At 38.3% G+C, this 20,736-nt stretch overlaps 1 protein-coding gene and 1 long non-coding RNA gene across 2 annotated transcripts in view; both read right to left on the reverse strand.

The window, feature by feature from the left end:
• The window catches only part of LOC148160340 (uncharacterized), a 259,172-nt gene that overhangs the window by 202,402 nt on the left and 36,034 nt on the right, over positions 1 to 20,736 (reverse strand). The gene's annotated exons all lie outside the window — the stretch shown is intronic.
• cacna1ab (calcium voltage-gated channel subunit alpha1 Ab) overlaps positions 1 to 20,736 on the reverse strand; it is a 62,921-nt gene that overhangs the window by 40,151 nt on the left and 2,034 nt on the right. The window contains exons 3-11 of the mRNA XM_088009495.1: positions 19,688 to 19,747; positions 19,033 to 19,139; positions 8,577 to 8,709; positions 6,178 to 6,338; positions 5,754 to 5,891; positions 4,801 to 5,002; positions 4,552 to 4,716; positions 4,231 to 4,356; positions 3,622 to 3,705 (exon numbers count right to left, since the gene is read on the reverse strand). Of these exons, the coding sequence (XP_087865621.1) occupies positions 3,622 to 3,705; positions 4,231 to 4,356; positions 4,552 to 4,716; positions 4,801 to 5,002; positions 5,754 to 5,891; positions 6,178 to 6,338; positions 8,577 to 8,709; positions 19,033 to 19,139; positions 19,688 to 19,747 (1,176 nt within the window). The remainder of the gene's footprint in view (positions 1 to 3,621; positions 3,706 to 4,230; positions 4,357 to 4,551; positions 4,717 to 4,800; positions 5,003 to 5,753; positions 5,892 to 6,177; positions 6,339 to 8,576; positions 8,710 to 19,032; positions 19,140 to 19,687; positions 19,748 to 20,736) is intronic.

The raw sequence follows: 20,736 nt of genomic DNA on the forward strand, positions 1-20,736 counted from the left end.
AGATATAAGTGAAAATGATAGAGAGGGGAGAACAAAAAATAAATAAATTAATAAATTAATAAAAAGTGAGAAAGAAAAGAAAGTGATTTCTAATTCAAAGAATTTTATGGTCATCATCCAATCTTATACAGCATTTTTTTTTATTATCAAATGCACTGATCGCTGATGCAAGCAGGCTACATACAGACTGGAGAACTTTGCCTGTCAACCACATGCACGCACGCACGCACGCACGCACGCACGCACGCACGCACGCACGCACGCACACACGCACACAATCACCCACACAGGGCAAATATAGACTTTTTAAAGCAAAGACCTGGAGTTTGGGTTGCCTGTGACACCAATTATGTCACTTCATAATTCTGTTTAGAAAGATTTTTTTAATGCTCTAAACATATTTATGCTACTGTAATAATTGTTATGGTTATTTATTATACAGAAACAAATTTAAGAAAAAAAACACTAGAGAGGTGAAAAGAACCCACTTGATTGTTAATCCAGACAATATAAAACCTACACATCAGAAAATGCACCATGCTTCTGTGTGGAAGTGGTCACTGAGTGAAGAAGACTGTTAGCTATTTCTGTATTATTCTGGTTAATAAAATGTTGTTAGAGGAATTACAAAGAAGCTTCTAGAAAGGAACCTATGTGGTTTTTTTATGTGGGCTTTAACAGCAACAACAAAATGTTACATGTCAGCACTTAGCAGATAGCAAGAAGCTAAATGTAGAACAGAAACATTTCTCTTTACCAATGAATCAATTTTTAAGATGGAAAGTGCTACATTAGGAAATATTTGCACTTTTAAAAATCTCACAGCTACTTTACAACACAGATATGCTATCAGAAATGCTAACTGTAAACTGTGCTAATCCTGCTAGCTGTCCTAGCATTGTGCTAATTGGCAATATAAAGATGCCACAAGCAGTTCACTCCAAACTTCCAGGTCGGGTTTTTCCACATTTTGGTGGTTGACAGACAAGGCTGTGAAACCAGCATGAGAGGGGAGAAGAAGGAGGGGAAGATGGAGGGATTAGCATGCAACCTCAGTGTAAGCATGACCTGGCATGGCAGCATACTTAATGATAGTTGGCCCACATGCAGACCAGAGAGAGCCAGCAAGGCTGAGCCCATTGGAAACTTTAAAACATGCGCCAGTAGCTGCACTCCGTCAAAGCTTATATATTCTACAAGATGAACTTTCCCTGGTAGGCTTTGTTAGCTAAGGTCACATTCAATAAATTAGAATATGCGTTCTGATGAGGCTCACTGGTCAGATTAAAACTTACTTTTGTAAACAGTAAACCTTTATGCAGCTGTTAATCAACGTATTTTTCATTAAGGCTACATTTCTGTATGAAAAAATTTGATTTTTTTATTGCTCTACAGTAATATTATAACTTTAGATGCCATGTTTGGATTAACTTTAAGCGGAAAATCATAATTAACAGAAATAAGAGCTTTCGAACATCCATCTATCTATATGATGTGTTTCACTTAGTGAGACTTACAGAAATAAATGAATTTCCAATAATATTATAATTTCTTAAGTGTGTTACTGTTAAAAAAAAAACACCATTAACTATACGTATTTACAAAATAATGTGTAATTTAGCGTAGCTTCAACTACTAGATAGCAGCAAAGATATTTTCAGTACAATCCTGGAGATGTATATAAAATGCATCAACAGGCTTTAGTGGGGAGTAATGGGTGAAGTAATTAGTGATAAGGTTCCTGAAATAAACTGACCTTTCGATAATATTCTAATTTATTGAATGTTTGTGCAAATGCTACTGAGATCCCCCAGTATACTGAAAATCGCTCATTCAAATTTAAAACATAAAAAGGGTTTTAATCACTAAATTAAACCAATTAGACCACACTCTTTTTTTAAGTGGTATTGCTGGGTACATTTTAAGGCATGATCCCACTTTAGGAACTTTTTGCTGGGGCCAATTTCCTCTGGGTTCAAGTTAGCACCAAAAATGGCCCTTAGTATTTTTGATATTACACTGTTACTAGAGCTGTGTGCCTCGGCTCCAGGGTTCACAAATTTGGGGGTTAAAGGTTCATTATGCTACCATCTTTTAGCCTTTTTCTGCCTGGCAAACATCAAATATTTTAATAATTTAAGAACTTAATCTATAGCCAGTTAAACAGATGGCCTTATTATTATTTAGTATGTATTTAGTCATGGATGAAGACAAAAAATGATCAAATTCACAAAAAAGTAACTGACAAAATAAAGAAAATGTCACCACTGTACATTCACTGGAATAGCTATTTTAAGAATTTGGCTGTCGTTCGGCCCCTACTGTAGTAATTTTTCAGATGCTGAAACCTTCAAACTACAGTTTTTATTTCCGGTCATCCATTTTGGTCATATTGGGCTAAAAGTTTCTCAGATTTCTAATGTGATATAATTTACCGCTGACACACTTTTCCCCCCCCATAAAGTCTATAGTTTAAAATTTACATTAGCAACTCGACAGTTTGAGAGTTGAGCTTAAAAGGACTTATCCAAAAAGCACATGCTGCGGGGGTCAAGGGTCAACACATGAGAGACAGGGTGGCTGAGGGTTAGAAATTAATCAGGGAACCGCATGACCAATGACAGTGCAGCAGGAAGCTTTGAAAAATAAATTACAAACCAACCAGATTCTACATGTGCGAAGATGTAGACAGATGAATGGTGAGGAGGTTTTAGTTTTAGTTTTTTGTTGTTGTTTTTGGTTAAGTTGAGGTAAATCATGATTGGATTAAACAGATTTATTTATTTATTTTCAGAAGAAGGAGGTGGTGGTTGGTTTTGGGCGGGGCCAAAGTGGGCGGTGGGTGGGGCGGGGAGGGCCAAACACACACCATCACCATCATCATCATCACAGCACCACCACCACAGGGCATGGTGCAGCATGGATGGATAACACGATGAAGGATTTCATAGTGCATTTTGATTGGATGGATTATATCAGAACAGGAAGGAGTAGAGGAGGCGAAGGGTGCCAACAGAGTAGATAGGGTTAAAGAAAGCATGTAAAGAGATAGAAGAGGAAGACAGCATCATTATAGGTGCCAGTATAAAAAGAAGCACTGAAAAGCAACAACAGTTAGGTTGTAATAAAATACATTCAGCTTCTCTCTGATTCCACATCACAGGCTAATCAATACACTGTAACAAAAATGATTAGAGATTGAGCAACACATAAAAATAAACATTATATCTAAACTAACTTTTGCAGGAATGTAAACAAATCGCTCCAATGGATCTCACAGTGATATCCTGAAGACACAGCTAGCTTTGTTTTCTTTTTCTACATACTCATTTCTAGGTGAAAATCTGTTTGGAACTCGCCATTTTCTTTTTTTTAAACTACTGTTTAACACACTACACATTGTACATCACAGAAATGGGCTAGTTTTTGGTAGCAACACATACAAAGATTTGCAAAAAATTTTAAGCAGTTATCATTCTGCACCTGGAACCGGTGGGTATTTTAATCTGCTTTTCCTGCGTGCTTTTTTTGTTTGGTTATTTATGTTTCTTTTAGAAACACTTCAGCTTTTGCCTTCACATCCATAAGTGTGCTATTGGACAATCAAGCCACAATACTTACCCAAATCTCTGTTACCAATATGTCAGTAATGCTCCCAATGACTGAGACAAAATCAAACACGTTCCAGGCGTCTCTGAAGTAATTCTGAAAGACAGAAAAGTGGGAAGGCATCGTTGTCCCATCGTCCACAACGATGGGACAAGTTAAATGGCAACAGGAAAAAACCATCTCTAGGTTTGTCTTCTAAAATATCCCGCTTTATGAATGAAAAATGGTCTGAAACACAGGAATGCATAGAGAGGTTCACCCTAGATAAACGAACAGTGTGTGTGTGTGTGTGTGTGTTGGTTTGTAATATCTTGTGGGGACCATTTTCCTGACACATACTACACTGTGGGGACCCACTACTCCTTGTGGGAACCAAAGCCTGGTTCCCTCAAGGGGAAACGCTGTTTTTGGGTCAGGGGTCAGATTTAGGACTAATGTGTGAATTGAGTTTTGGTTAGGGTTAGATATGTAATGGATAGGGTTAGGATAAGGGTAAGGTTTAGGCTGTAGAAATGAATGGAAGTCAATGGAAAGTCCCCACAAAGATAGTAACACAAACATGTGTGTGTGTGTGAGAGTGTGAGTGAGTGAGTGAGAGTGTGTGTGAGTGATAGGGCTTACCAAGGGACCAAAAGCAATGATTTTCAGGATAGATTCCATGAAGAAGAAGGTGGTGAACACAATGTTCAGGTACTTCAGCGCATTATCGTATGCCACAGGAACTTTGTCTGGTTCATCACTGTGATACTGTCGACACACACACACACACACACACACACACACACACACACACACACACACACACACACACACACACACACACACACACACACACACACACACAAAACAAAGAAAGAAAGACAGAAAAAGAACCGGAGAGATTCATGATAAAGTTTTGTGCTCCTCGAGGATGAGACGGCGTAACCTTTTCCGTTTCCATACCTTCATCATGAGAACGATCGTGTTGAGTGCAATCAGAGCCATGATGCTGTACTCGAAGGGAGGCGACACTACGAAATGCCACATGCGATACTGGAAGCTCAGTTTGTTCTTTGGCATGTGGCGAGTCAGAGGCTTGGCGTTAATGGCAAAATCTATACAGGCTCTCTGAAGAAATATAAAAAAAAATAACGGAACATCAGAACAAATACGTCCGATAAGTGTAGAAAAGCTTCCGGATCGTTCCCTCACTTCGTTCTTTTCTAAGCTGTAGTCCTCCATCATCTTGTCCCCTTGCTCCTGGAAGGTGATGATGATGAGAGCCACGAAGATGTTGACAAAGAAGAAAGGGAAGACAACGAAGTACACCACGTAAAAGATGGACATTTCCATCCTGTATCCCGGGCTTGGGCCCTGATCCTCATAAGTAGAGTCCACTGAGTGCTTTAGCACTCTGCAAGAGGAGGAGTCAAAAAGATTAGTTAGAAATTTTTTTTAATATTACATAACAAGGTGAGAAACTGATTTAAAAAATAAAACATGCTATTTGCAATAGTAACACCCAGCAATCGGATCACGTTTTGTTTAACCCAAACATTTATGATTTTTGCTCCTCGAGGTCAACTTTTTGGACCCCAGCCTCTAAAAACGTTTTCTTCTTTTCAAAATAAAAGCACTCTCGCGTTCAGCTGGTTTTGTTTTTACACCAGAGGCTCAATTACGACTAAAAAGTGGACACGCGTTTTGTGCGAATGACTCCGAGATGCTTATCAAACTTCCTTATTCAATTCAGTTTGATTGTGTAGCGCCAACAACAAATGTCTTCAAAAGGCACTTTATAGAGAAAATAGTTTCTCTTCAATCATTTATTTATACATTACTGAGAATTTGTCAATATTTAAGTTGTGTTACTGCACCACAACTTATTTATTAGAACTGATCCAATATTTATCATTAAATCATCTAATTATATTAGCTGATGCAAAATAGTGATTATTTATCGTAAAAAGCATAACAATATGTGTATAAAAAGAATACAGCTTTATTCTTATCCAGAGAAAAACACAGTAAGCAAAAGCAACATATATTTTATTATTCTTGAAGGAAAAAAAGTAAATAGTCTCCGTGCTGCCTTTTGAACACTATCCTGAGTCCAATCAGCTTCATCATAAACAGTTTTAAAGGTTTTTTTATTGTCCACTCACTGTGGCCACCCCTCTCCGGTGGAGACGGTGAAGAGGGTGAGCAAGGCCCAAGCCACGTTGTCGTAGTGAAAATCGTACTTCTTCCATTCCCGCTTCTCGGCTTTCACCTCGTCTTTTTCATAGACTAAATATTCGCCCCTGCAAAGAACAACAAATTCCAGCAAATATTTGGATGATTTTAATCAAAAGGACGACCCAGAAATACCACATGAATGCCACTAGGTGGCAGCACACGAACAACTAAACCTTAACTGGTAATACACGGCTTCATTTTTATAAATCCTTCAAATGTCTACAACAGTAGAACAAATCCACTAATCGGAAAATGACAACCAAAAGACTCAGTTTGTTGTAACTTTACAGGAAGACGAGCAACAGGGACAAAAACGAAGTGCTCTGATATTCGATTTGTTTCCTGACCCACCTGCAGTCCCGTGCAAACTCCTTGGATTCGTCTGTGCAGTAGAAGAAGCGACCCTTGAACAGCTGCACAGCCACAACGGCGAAGATGAACATGAAGAGCATGTAGACGATCAAAATGTTCAACACATTCTTCAGGGAGTTCACCACGCAGTCAAACACTGCCTGAGATGTCACACAAGAAGAAGAAGAAGAAGAAGAATAAGTGATGTTACAGAGGTAGTAATAATATTAAATGTAATAATAAAAAACTCTTATTCTCTTGATAAAACATATGGAGGACTAATCCCGCCAAAACTGGCAATAAATTCAGAAATAAGTAAACAGCTTCAAAAAAGTGCTAAATATTACATTCATAAAATAAAAGATGAGAACGCTGCCAACGTTTTGATTATGCTGTGTAACAAATAAATTTTTAATCATTTAATTTAACATTTTATTTACAATTTAATTTTATTAGTTTCTTTTTTCATTTAATTATGTTTTTTTTTCTCAAACCTTACCCCCATTTTGTGTGTGTATTTATTTATCTAGTTATTATAATTATAATAATAATTATTATTAATAATAATAATAATAATAAATATTGATATGATGCACATTAAATTTTGTGGGGTGTGGATATATGATGTAGTTCTATTATTCATTTACATTTTAAATAATGTCCCATATCATTAAATATTTTAGCATATTTGCATATTTTCACTCAGAAAATATTTTTTATATATTTTCTGCAAACAGAAACAACTCTGAAAAATTGAGCTGTTTTTAGAGGAAATTAATTGTTTTACTTAAAAATAAACATTGAAATCTTTTCATCAGAAAAAAAGTGGAAAAAAAGGATTTAATCATTATTTATAGGAAGTAGGAAGAATCTGAAATCAAATGAAATCGTTATTGGCAACATAAATTCATGATCTGTGCAACTCTAATATTTAAAGACGTATCTGAAAACTATCCACTGAGTATTCAATCCAATTCAGTTTATCTATGGAGCTCCATTTTTTTCTTGAGGAATTTACAAATTCAACCACATGTGTACTAATTGAACCCAGTTATCAGTTGAATTAATTATTCAAATTAGTTTAAAACATTTTCCATCTAAAGAAATCCAGTAGATTGAATTGAGTCGCCGATTCAATCTCCTCCTGGACGACGGCGACACACAAATTACAGCAAAATTGTATGACTCTGTCAGATTTAACGTTTTCATTCAGATATTGTTTGGTTTAATCTTTTTCCTTCCTGAATAATGTGCAGGCTGCCACCCTCTAATGTACATCGGATCCATGCCTTCTTCTGCACAGAGCTCATGTCTGACCTGGCAGTCGTCTCTGCTGTGTTTGCAAGAGCTCACTTTCTGCACAGATGCCGTAGCAGCATGAAATGACAGCAAGGAGTTTTTTTTTCTCCTTTGGTGTCCAACATTGGGTTGCCGTGTGGGGGAGTTACTAAAGTTGCAGATTAATGAAAACTAAATTAAAACCAAATTCCCCCTCATCCTGCTGGTACGTTTTAAAGCACACAGGAGAACGTTTTAGATGAAGAAAAATAAATAATAACAATAGTAAAATAAAAAATAAATCACAAAAGTCAGAATCTAGTGGCCTGGACTAATGTAGAATTGCTATATTTATATTTCTAACAGACAAAAGTAAAAACTAAAAAAAAAATTATAAAGCAAGTGGTCATGTCTGTTGACATGCAATTTTACACAATTCGTTTTGAAAATGAGTTAGTAGAAGATAAAAAAAAATCCTATGATTTCATGCATGTTAAAGGATCAGTATTATGTAAAACTGACTTTTTTGAGAACTACATCATGTAATCTCCCATGGCAACCATTCAGCTGTGTAAAACGCTTAGTTGGACCTAGCCCCGCCTTGCTCATCCTCGGAGCTGCAGTTTTTGAGCTTCCCCCTTACAGAGCAGCCCTCCTCTAGTCAGCTCCTCCAGACTAGCCAGCAGCAATTAGCAAACACCTGGTGAATCTGCCGAGCTCATTATAGGAGCTAATTCTCAGCGAAATGCTGGTAAAAACGTTATTAAAGGGTTAATAGAGGAGCCATGTTGTGATGACTTCCTGAAGGTGGAGCTTCAGAAAGAACAAAAGTTTCTTAAAGAGACAGAGGCCCAATTAGAGGTGTTAAATTACAAAGTCAAATTTCATTTAAGTCCTATTTGACATATGTAGCAATTTTAGAACAACTGAAATCAACACAGTTACTTGATGGTGCTATAAAATCACACTCTGTGCCTGGAAATCAAAGAATACTTTCCTTTTAAACAATTGATGCTACTTATTTGGGGCTTTTAGGACTTTTTGAACAAGACAAGAATCAAACAACTTCACATGCAAAGATCCTGAAATAAGACAAATCAGTGCAGCTTTTGAAATTCTACCTTTAACTTGGGGAGGCGCTTGATGGTCTTCAGGGGACGCAGCACCCTCAGCACACGCAGAGATTTGATTGTACTGATGTCTTTGCCTTTGCTGCTCCCCCTAGTGTTTGAGCATGGAACAAAAACAGCAAAACTGAAAGGTTAGACGGCAGAACAGAGGCTTCATTACACAGATGAGTCACAAAGGGCTCTGACCACACCCTCTTTATTTTCATTTAAAATACAACACATGATGACACATTTAATTTGTGTGGGCAATCACTGCTGTTTCTGTGTTGTTTTATTTTTTTGCAGAAAAATAAACAAGTCTAACATGAAACCAGTGGGGAGAGAACACAATACGTTTGTCTGACCTCTTGGTTTCATGGACATCAAGAAGCACCATCATCATCATCATCATCATCATTGTTTAATATGGTTTTCGTCACCGTAAAGTACGCAATCACTCAATGCACAGCGACAGGCAACTCCCCGGCAGAGTGCCCGGCCAAACCTCTTTCTTTCTTTTTCGGTGGCACGCTGTTCGACTCTTCGAAAGAAGTGAACATTTCTGGATGTGAAAATGTGAAGTCGGCCCTGCGAATGTCGCACCACTAGGATTACTTAAGCATAATCCTACGATTATCTCCACAGAGACGTACGTCAACAGGTTTTTTCTTCACATAGCTTCCAGTGACTTTTTTTTGTTTTCTCCACTAAGATTTCAGAAATCCCACTTATCAATGCGCTTCTGTGGAAAAAAAAAAGAGGCTAAAATAAACGTCTGGAAATGGAGGCTATGCGAGAACATTTGGACCGGTGATGAACACAAAACCTTATCCCATGAAGAAAAGCAAATAAACAGGTCGCAAAAAGGAGCGGAAATAAATTATTAAAAGTTAAGCCGACAACGTTAACGCTTCGCGTATTAGCCAATTTCCTGAAAGGGGGTAAAAAAAAGAAGAAGAAGGTATTAAGGTAATAAATAAAACACTTAATATTTACAGTAAGTGGACGGGTCATTCTGAAGAAAAAAAAAGTAAGTAGAGGGACATGGACACCTGCCAAGTCTGGGCTTAAAGACGGGCGATCTATCACGGCTCCCTCTTAAACTATGAACTCCGTTCCTGCGACAGAAAATTAACGACAGCTCAATTTAGCGCTGATTGATTGAGTCGGAGTCTTGGCAGCTTTTAAGTATCTCCATGTGGGTGTTTGTGTGTCCGCCAACGAGCGACTCAGACGACAATCAATAGGCGTTCCTCATTTAAATCTGAGCAGCATGGAGGTCTCTCTATGAAAGCAGCTTTAGAGTGTTAGCGTAAAGCCAGGAAGTTCAAAGGTGTCAGAAATGGCTGCATCCTTGTTCTAACGCTCCCTCACATTCCTGTGTGCGTACACTACAACTTATATACACAGCTCTGGAAAAAAGTAAGAGACCACTGCAAAATGCTCAGTTCTCTGGCTTTACATTTTATCAGTATATGATTGAGTGAAATGAACATTGTTCTTTTATTCTATGAACTACTGACAACAGGTCTCTGAAATTCCAAGCAAAAATGTATTATTTATTTGCAGAAAATGAAAAATGCTCAAAATAACAAAAAAAGACGCAGTGATCTCAGACCTAAACAATTCCATTAATTCATTTAGAAACAATACAAACGTTTTAACTCAGGAAGAGTTCAGAAATCAATATTTGGTGGAACAACCAGGAGGTTTTCAATGGGGTTCAGTGCAAGGGGCTCTTTATTTTTTCCAGAGCTGTAAGTATATACTTTTTTTTTTAGATCTTAGCATAAATAGATTTGATATTTTAATTACTTAAAGTAATGTTTGGGGAAAAAAAATAAATAAATAAAAAAAAAAAATAGTTTTTAAAAGCCAAATCAAATTTGCGGTCCCTCAAGTTTGGGTTTCTCAAACCAAACATCTGAATGCTAATTAGCCAAAAATGATACTGAGCTGCATAAAGCGCTCTGAAATGCTGATCAAATGTTTGCGACACATGTTAAGCTTTTCATGCCCTGGACATTTAGTCAATTTGGAGCCAATTTTGCTCATAAATGCATAATAATTTTGTCCAAATAAGGGAAATGGACAGATCACATCACATGTCTGTAATAACTGTAAGCTCAATTTCAAACCAACACATTCGGTTTTCCATCCTAAGTGTTTTGTACCAATGTTCTTTAAACAGCTGAGAATAAGTATATGCTTCTCTGAAGTTAGATCTTTCTCATAATTTATTCTTCTATTACAGATATTCATTAATTCTGTAACATGTATGGCTAGATATGTACGGTAACAAGTGTACACATATTTTTTGATAGACTTCCAACTGAGCATTTTCTAAATAAAACCTGGCGTTTCTTAGAATTTTTCCAGGTGTCCCCAAAGATAAAAAAAAATAAAAAAAATACATATGTGTAAAAAACACAAAACAAAACAAAAATAAACACGTGGAAGTGTTTTTGAGTGTGTTTTTCACAGTGACAACGGAAGGCAGCGAGTGGCAGCGAAACGGCGAGAATGAGCACAAAATGGTCAAAAGAACAAAGAAAGAAAGAGAGAGTAGCCAACGTGATCGGGTTACTGTGCGCGGGGAGCAGAGCGGGAGAGGACAGAGGAGGAACTTTACCGGGTGCTGCTCCTGTCGGGGTTTCACCCAAGGCGGTGACAGCGAAAGTCAGGGTGAGAGCGACAGAGAGGAAGACAGAGGCACAAGGAGGACAGAGAGAGAGAGAGAGAAAAAAACACACACACAGAGGGAGAGACACACAAACACAGAAACACACATTGAAAGAGACAAACCGACACAAGACAGAGAGAGAAAGAAAGAGGGGGGTTTGGTAGAAACAGGAAAAGATACATCTATATGAGAGACAGACAAAGAAGGAAAGACAGCAAGATGGCTACCTGATTACAAATATACCTCAGCCACCCTTTAATGGAGGCTACTTTTTTTTCCCCCATAATCCGCCTCAGACTGCAGGATGCAATTTCCTGTCTCCCTTGTAGCTACGCTGGGTTTTATATAACCTGTTTGTCTGAATTATACAGATCCTTATGTGACACTACTGAAAAACACAATCTTCACTGATCATATATATATGAGGCCCATGACATTAACCTGTGAAAAACTGGTTGATGATTCTGATCATTCTGCTTGATGAGACCAGAAGATTGTTGAACAGCAGCAGTCAATAGTCACTGCTTTATGTCTCACACAGGGTACAACTCAATAAATTAGAACATCACCAAACAGTGAATTTCTATTGAGCACATGCACATACTTAGGTTCCCAACATTTCTGTATTAACATCCTTTGTATCTGGTTTTATGTAATATTATCCTGTTTAAAAACCAGCCCCCTTGTTGTACATTTTGCTTCCCACAGATTGTCTGGACACTCAGCTGTTGAGAAACGATAACGATTACTTCCTGGACCCGTGCACTCTGTTGAGGTTTTAAGTTTTGCCCAATTGCTAACGTGCAGCCGTGACGTAACGCACCAATTCGACTCTATAAGGCTAACTGGAAATTGTCTGTGCTGTAAACAAGCCGGCTGTTGACGTTAATTCGATATTTGGAGGCGTGGTCGAAACGGACTGAACGACTTTGTTTACTTCCTCCGCAGCCACTGCTGAAACTACAGACAGACTACAGTTCGAAAACAGCACATAAAATCGACATTATCGTTCACAACATCTCCTTCTGTTCGCCGATTGGCTCGTTTGAAATTCTACCGGAGGAATCCAAGTGAACGGCAGAAATCCCAGCTGGAGCGGTGACGAGAGATGAGAATCGAGTGGAACTGCATAGGAAGCCAATGGCCAGGCTAATGTCATAACAGAATTTACTGGAGACTGGACTTTTCCATTAGCTGTAAACTACAATCATTATACATTTTCAGAAAAGATAGATCACTTAGTTTTCTGTGACATTCTAATTTATTGAGAGAATATTGTTTTTTAAGCTGATTATTTGCTGAAGAGACCAAAGTATGCTGCTTAGCAGTAAGCAATGACATAATATTTAGCTGAACATGGACAGCTGAAATACCAGAGCTAATGTTTTCCAAATACTAAATTCAACGTCACCAGATAATCTGCCACATGAAACAAAAAACAAACAAAAAAAACATCCATACTTTGTTGCTCTACTGCTATCATAAACTGTACAGTTACATTCTTGCTTCAATGTTTGTTTTAAGCTGAGGTAACACTCCCAACTTAAACTATGGCAACATTATTCTTGGAAAAAAAAAAATTGTTCTATCGGGATTGCTTAAACCTGATGCATTTTCCAGGATCCACAAACACAACAAAAGACAAATTTAATCTAAATCCTTCCTTTCTGTGGCCATCCTCTGCGTTAGTGCCACTGCAAGCGCCAGTGAAGGACTGGCTTTGTAATTGGAAGTGAAATCTCAATCGGTCCATCCATTTTCACTGACTCCTATCTAATCAGGCCATAATGATCAATTAGGCCGGACCCTCGGCACAAATTGTCCTCGTTATAAATGCAGCACCTAGAGGAATTCGCATCAAAGTTCCTTAGCATGCACAACATCTGCACAGGAAAAGAGGATTGCTTCTTAAACTCTTTTACAAGGAGATCCTTTCCAGGTTTGCTTGACCTCAGAGCAACATTCACTCATCAGTCATGAGTGGACACTCAAGAAACCAGGATGTGTATGTGTGTGTGTGTGTGTGTCATCCCACACACACATACCTTTAATAGTACAAAATGGCATTCTCACAGAATATTGTCGCCACATGCACGGAAAAAAGTCACACGACTTTGAAACATTCAGCGTTTGTTTGGAGAATGCCAGAAGCGTTACAGTTGTGTTTATAACACGCACACAGATATGAAGCTATTGTACTGTTTCCATGCCAACAAGAGGTCATCTGTACAATGCTTCGTCGAGTTATCTGGTTTCATAAAGACGTCATGCTTCAGAGCGAAACTGCAGGTGTTTTGTGCGTTGCTGGAGCAGCGCTGTGTTTAGGTGTAGCGCCGAAGCAGATGATGGGAGGCAAGAAGAGGCGAAGGTGGGGAGGGTAGCTGCGATGCGTTAGTATCTATAGAGGCAGCGACTACGGTGTGAGGGCATAAAGGACAGGAAGAGTTCGTTCGCTAAGTAAGAAGGTGAGAGGAAGAGGGGAGAGGGGGAGGAAAGCAACAGATAACGGGAAGGAGGAGACGTTGATTTGTCAACAGGAAGTCATGCGGTGCAGGGTGGAGAAGTGGAGTGATTTTCAGATTGCTATAACAAACCTATCAGCCAGGGGGCAGTGTAGCTATTATTATTTTTTTAAATATCAAAGCCTTACTTCATTGAAACAATTCCAGATGTTTTTAGAAACCTGTGATTTCTAAATTTGAGATGAAATAAAAGCTTCTGTGTGATATTTCTAACAGGTTCACCAAGGTTTTAAACTGTACTCCTGGTCCTTGACATGAGATGTTTTGTCTGGTGTAAATAGTTTATATAACCCATTCCAGTATTTGCTGCTGGGCACTTCTGGCCAGCTGGCTGAAAGAAACCTGATATTTGTGCACCAACTGCAGTTTTTTGGCCGATTACCAATCTTTAAAAAGCCTGACCTTTCCATTCCTGCTTTAGCCTACTGCTATTCTAACGTACTGATAAATTCAGCTGTTTGGTTGTTTTCTATTAATTACTCAAACTTTCATTCAGTTTGAAGTATCAAAAAGTCCCTATTAAATTGACAAGAAAGTGGGAAATTACATTTATTTCAAAGTCATTTTTTTGTTTTTATTTTAAGAAAGTTTGATAATTCAAACTTTCTTAAAAGTTTGATAACTTTTAAGAAGTTATCAAACTTTTTAATCAGCAGCGCTGATAAAACTACAGAAAGCAACATCTGAGCAGTAGGTCTGTCAGGAACATAACTATAATTAATCATCATATTGTTCTTTTACTCCCAGTTTGAGAAGCACAGAAATTATAAGACATAATTTTAACCTTAGACTTCCATACTAAATGCTTAGAAAATGTTATATTATTTAGAAAATATAGTTATGTTTTCCAATACAAAAACAGGGACTGGAAGTTTTATTATCAGACAAAGTTTATCTGTTAATAATCATATTATTTAGTCACAAAAATGCATTTACTCGAACTAAACGCAAAGTGAACAGGAAGAGAAACAATTTTTCTTGAGGCTTTTTCAAAGAATGAATTTTAAGATACAAGACGAAGAAGGCTGGATTTTCAAAACTCTGACTTCTTCTTTATTGCTAAATTATTTTTGAAGATTTTCTTCTCAAGAAAAAAAATAAAAAAATCGAATAGGCTCAGCATGAAGATAAATGAAACCCATTGCAGCAGGACCACATTAAACTATTTCAACTTTAACTTCTGTCACTTCGTCAGTCAAGTGTCTTGGAGCCTCTTCTGCATGCATTTCTTTCTTTCTTTTTTTTTTTTTACAACTTTTAACATTGATGTAAACTCTCTTTGACAGTTTCTATAAGTCCAGATATTACATTTAACTTGAGCTCGACTCGCTGCGCTGAACCGTCGTCTGCATCACAGGCTTGTGTTCATGCAGCCGCTTCATGCATTTGAGGAGGATGAACAAACAGGCTCCCCAACCTGGCTCCTCCACTCCACTACTATTGTCATTAACAGGCATCTATTAAACATAAAGTGCTATTAAAGAGTTTTAAACCATCCCTTGTTTCTCCACAATCTGCTTCTAAGAACCTCAATGAGCTTGTAGCCTTTTAAAATTGGTTTTAAATAAGACTTCTTCAGTCTTTCTCAAGGTCTTTCGAAGATTTTCATTGGACTTTTTGATTTTTTGCTGCTGCCTTTGTTATAGAGAAATATATGTTTTGAAATATACAATAAAGAAGGAGACGGAAAAAAAAGTATGGGACTACGATGGTTTCTACAATCACGTCTTTTCTTTAAGAAATAAGAAAACAAAATCCAGCGCAGACCCAGAAGAGGATCTGGTGAGAGATCCATCCTTTATGTATCTGATTGAACAAACAGGTTGTTGTTCTCAGGGATTACAACATGAATTAACAATTTAAGCTTTCAGATTTTCAAATATTAAAGGTTTTGTCATCAGTAATGTTGAATTTCATTCAACATTCTCGGGCTACTTTTACCTACAGCTGAAGGATTGTTTTCAAAAGACACTTCAAACAATTACATCCAGCCAATAATGAAGCCCTGAGCAGCAATCAGAGTTACTCATTTGGCCTTTAGGAGCAATAAGTTGCTCACTCCTGCCTTGTGTTGAGAGCTTAAATTTAAAAAAGTTTCTTGGCTATTAGACGCAACAACTGGTTTAGCCCTGGAGTTGAACTGTTTTATGCTTGAAGGGTTTTTGGACAGAAGGAGCACAAATAAAAAACTGAACTGAAAATGAATGAAAAAGTGCTTTGAAAGTCCAAAGAAAAACTTTGAAAACCTTTGAAAAATCTGAATAAATATTATTTAGGAGAACTGTAAAATTCTGTAAGGTGCGTTCACAACAACCCTGTTTAGTCCGCTTTAATCAAATTCTACTTTGTTTGTGTAGAAAGTCCAGTTAGTTTGGGAAGGGAGGCAATCGGCCTCTGATCCACCTGAAAACTTCAGCCTCGGTTTGGTGGAAGCAAACTTTGGCGTGGTGCAAATGCTCATGTGACTGCAGAGTTGGACCGGAGACAGGAGGAATCGGACTTTAGTGCAGGGCATTCTGGGTGAATACAACCAAAACAAATGCTTGAGTCTAATGCTAGTTGGAGAAACGGCTCATGGTTTTTGCCAAAGACAAAATGGAAATCCTAAAACTGCTAAAATCTGTCTTAACTCCATTTTCGCTTACAGTTCGTTTTGCCTTTGGAGGTTTTTGTGTTGCTTCCTTCAGTAGTTTTTGGTGCAACACCACTACAAGCAAGGGGGGTGAACATGTTCTTCAAATGGTTTGTTTGACACAGGGCAGTGTGAAAGAGAACCGCACCAGCTGAAAATGCAGCAAATGCTGCAACCTTGATCTCCGATCGAACCGAATCTACCGGACTATCAGGTGTGAAGACGCCCTAAGAGAGCCTGGCTTCTTTGAAGCAAAATGTGAAACGGAATAAAGGGGTGGTAAGACTTTCTCACAGCACTGCAGTTATTTCATAAATCTATATCGTTTCAGTAAAACGAATCATTCCACCCGCCACACCCTACCCCAGCATGCTCGCCTTTTCCCCTCCCTCCGGCTGTACTTTCCCAGGCCGTGCAAAGGAAAGAGAGTTAAATACCTGTGCCTCCAGGTTCGTTAAAGTCACACTTGGGGATCAGAGCGTGTGTGTGTGTGTGTGTGTGTGCGGGTTTGAATGTGTGCCGGTCGAGAAAAGGAAGGGTAAGAGGGCGACTTGATGTCCTGCTGCCAGCTTTCCTCTGTGTGACGTATGGATAGCCTGGGCACTTAAAGGGTTAAAGGTGTCTGGGATGCCCTCACCCCCACAGACTGAACAACTGAGACCTCCAGCGAGGAGAATGCAGAGGGATGAGGAGGAAGTGGCGTGGTTAGGATAGACGTGACGTTGGCTCTAATGGTTCTCTGTCAGCTGGTCGCTTAGACAAATGTTCGATGGAGTTTGAAACAAGGAGGATTGTAAAAAAAAGAGAGAACCAGATAAGGATGACAGATGTGGACCAGGGGAATTATGGGACATGGGATCTGCTCCTAACATACAGCAGAAGCGTCTACCCTGACCTAGACCTTTAACGATCACAATCCTAACTTCATTCTTCACCTTGGGGTCAATTAGACATGAACTCTCTTTGGCCAACGGATTTATTCACATCTACCTATCAATCAAGAAAAACAGAGAATTTAAAAACAATTTCAATCTTCTACTGGTGTGACCAATCTAGAGCACACCATGCTTTCAGAAAATGGCTTGTTATTCATTATATTATGAAATAGTGTTTATATAAAGATATTTATCTGTGCCTGAGGCAAAAGAGAGAATGGACTTTGAGTCATTGGAAACATTTGTATGTGCAAGTACACACATGGCATAATGTCAGAATGTTTTTTACTGTACAATTCTTTCTACAAAATTAATAGATCTTTTTTTTCTGTAATCAAATTAGCTATGATTAATTTTATGTTATTTTTTAAGAAGATAAATCTAAAAGTGTGCGTAAAACCAAAAGTGGTTGGTCAAATTTTGAGCATGAGGTACAAAGCTTAATTTCCACTTCATGCCAAATAAAACATACGTTGCATAACTGAAATCGCTTTCTTGAATAAATTCGACAATGTAATGCAACTTACTGGGATTTTGTCAAAGCCATCAAGTTATTAGTTTTATGTCCAAAAGACATGTTGAAGAGGACAACACTTTATTGAGGATGGAAAATTGAGCACACAGATCGACTTGACGGTATCCTACTGGCTGTATGTTAGGAATAAGGCTGGCAAGAGGGGAGGGAGGAGTGTGATCAGTAAGGAACAATGGAGGATCTTAGAGGTGTAGAACAAGGGACTGAAGGACCAGAACTAGATATTTAGATGCAAGAAAAGAGGAAGGGAGGACTCACGGCCTGCTTGGAGGAAATATCAGGTCGGCATGATTTGAAAAATAGGGGAAAATAAGGGAACAGGAGCAAGGAATATGGGGAGTAATACTGTTCAAAAGGAGCAACTGGTGAGCGATGGTTTATAAAATAGTGAAGGGACAGATGTAGGGTTAGGTTTTCCATGTGTTGGGAGGAAAGAGGAAGTTAGAGATGCTGCCACTACACTCCAGAAACGTATCTGAGTGTCAGCGGTGAGAATATTTGTCCGCTGATGTTTGTGGAAGTTAAAACGTTCTTTGGAACGTCAGGAAAGCTCCTGAACAAATCTCAAGAAAAAGCAAACGTCAAGAAGCCAATTTCCTGTTCCGGAGTGTAGATATGAGATTTGGGTGAGAAGTATCATGAGACGGGGTGTCATCAGATGAAACTGGGAATGATGTGTAGAAAGACCGCTTGATTGAAATATGTAATGCTGACCGATGAGGAAACTGAGATGGAAACTGGGCGTGAATTACGTGACGCAATGAAGAAGAAGTGACTGCAGTCAAAGAAGGTGGGTTCATTGAGGACAGAGATGAATAGAGCAGACAATACCCGAGGAAAAGAACGAAAAAAGACAGAAAGATAATTAAAATAACACAGAAGGAAGAAAGAAAAGGCAGATAGCAAAGAGGAAGAGGATGAAGATTTCTTAAACATACCAGAGAGAGACAATAGCAGAGAGAGAGAGAGAGAGAGAGGACAGATCAGGATTGTCTGGGTAACTAAGCGTACAAGGCTGTGTAGCCCGGGCCTTTCTGTGGATGGTAAAATGTGTGTGTGTGTGTGTGTGTGTGTGTGTGTGTGTGTGTGTGTGTGTGTGCGTGTGCGTGTGGTGAAGGTGACCAAGAGGAGAGTGAAGGGGTGGTGAAGTGGGGCACTTACGTGAAGGCAAAGGCCACCAGAGCACCACTAACCACTATAAAGTCCAGTATGTTCCACAAGTCACGAAAGTAAGACCCTTGGTGGAGAAACAAGCCGAGAACGACCATCTGGAAAACACGAAGAGCGTTCAGAACCACACAGACACAGACAAGCACATGCTGGGGTTCCTACACATCCCTCGCTTCATCACTACAGACTTCTTTCTATCCAAGTTATGGGATATAGAAGGAAAAACTGAGCTGGTGGTTGGAGTGGACTGGTTTTCAGTTTGCTCGGCCCTAATTAGAGATATTTTAACTAAGACTGAACAAGTAAAAAAAAAATAGAAAAAATGCTTAAATTTGGAAAGAAATATTCAGTTAGATTAAGTCTCTACTTGTTTGAGGGTTTAAAAAAAATCAAGAGTCTCTAAATGTTTTAGAAGAAGTATTGATAGTAAAATCTGCAACAAATGCAGATCACAACATGGAAAGAGTAAAAGCAAATTCTATACTTTTCCAAACACAATGTAGGAACCCTTTTATGTAGATTTCAGACACAAACTTACACACACACACACTCACACATTTCACTGCACATTTAAAAGTTAAAATATATATGCATATACGTACTACAGACATAGAACACCCACAATCTCTCAGTGATACTTTGTTACCTTGATCAACATTTCAAATGTGAAGACCCCTGTGAAAACGTAGTCAAAATAACGCAGCACCTGCAGAGCGACACAAAACCACGAGACACAATTATCAAATTCGCAAAGGAGAAAAGGGGAAAAGGAAGGATTAGGTCAAAAACGTTGATGAGTTTAATCCTAAAGCTCATGTTCCTCGCATCAGTTTTTTCTTTTTAACAGCAGCAGATGTTTATGTCCAACCCTGCGCACCTAGCTTAAAAAATATATATATAAGCATAACCTACAACATCAATTTAACTTTTCTTTTTATTATTTTAACCAAACATAAGATACAACAGCAGAGCTCAACCCTGCTCCTGCATGGGACGTTTCCATACTGAGCAGTTTGAGGAAGAGCTTTAACAGATTAGTCTCTATTTTCTGCACCACAAATCTGGAATAAACTTCCAGAAAACAGCTAAACAGCTGAAACACTGAGTTCCTTTACATCAAGGCTGAAACCACGCCTGGTTAGAGTCACTTTTGAACCATAATAAATGGTCAACATATTTGATGATGGGACTCGACCCAAATGTAATGTTTGTTGCTGGTTTCTCAATTGGTGACTGACTGTATGTTGTTTTTACGATGTTTTGTTTTTGCGTTTTTATGATTTAAAGCACTTTGAACTGTGCTGTATTAATAAACTACCAAATATTTTGATAAATTCGGGTTGAAACAACTAAATTGTTCTTCTGCTTTATGAACTCAGGACTTAAGTTTAAACACTGTAAAATTTGCCAACCCGTATTTAAGTTGGTCTCTTGTAGACTACTGTGGTAATTAGCTATTGGCTATTTTGTCATTTTTTTCTAATCTGCATAATTGACCTTGTAAATCTAATTGAAACAGAGAGAGGATACTGCTGAAGGACAGGAAAGAAGTGAGTAAAAAATATCCTAAATATGTTTCCAACTACTGATTCTCTATTTTAATCTCATAAATGTTTAGGCAAAGAAAGTTTTCCATTTGCATTGCTGCGTTGCACATTTCTCTATTTTTGCATCAGGCTCCAATATCACTAGAAA

The sequence above is a fragment of the Poecilia mexicana genome, unplaced genomic scaffold (genome assembly GCF_051168715.1).
Source record: "Poecilia mexicana isolate PSO_F unplaced genomic scaffold, ASM5116871v1 scaffold_2, whole genome shotgun sequence".
NCBI classification, from domain to species: Eukaryota; Metazoa; Chordata; class Actinopteri; order Cyprinodontiformes; family Poeciliidae; genus Poecilia; species Poecilia mexicana.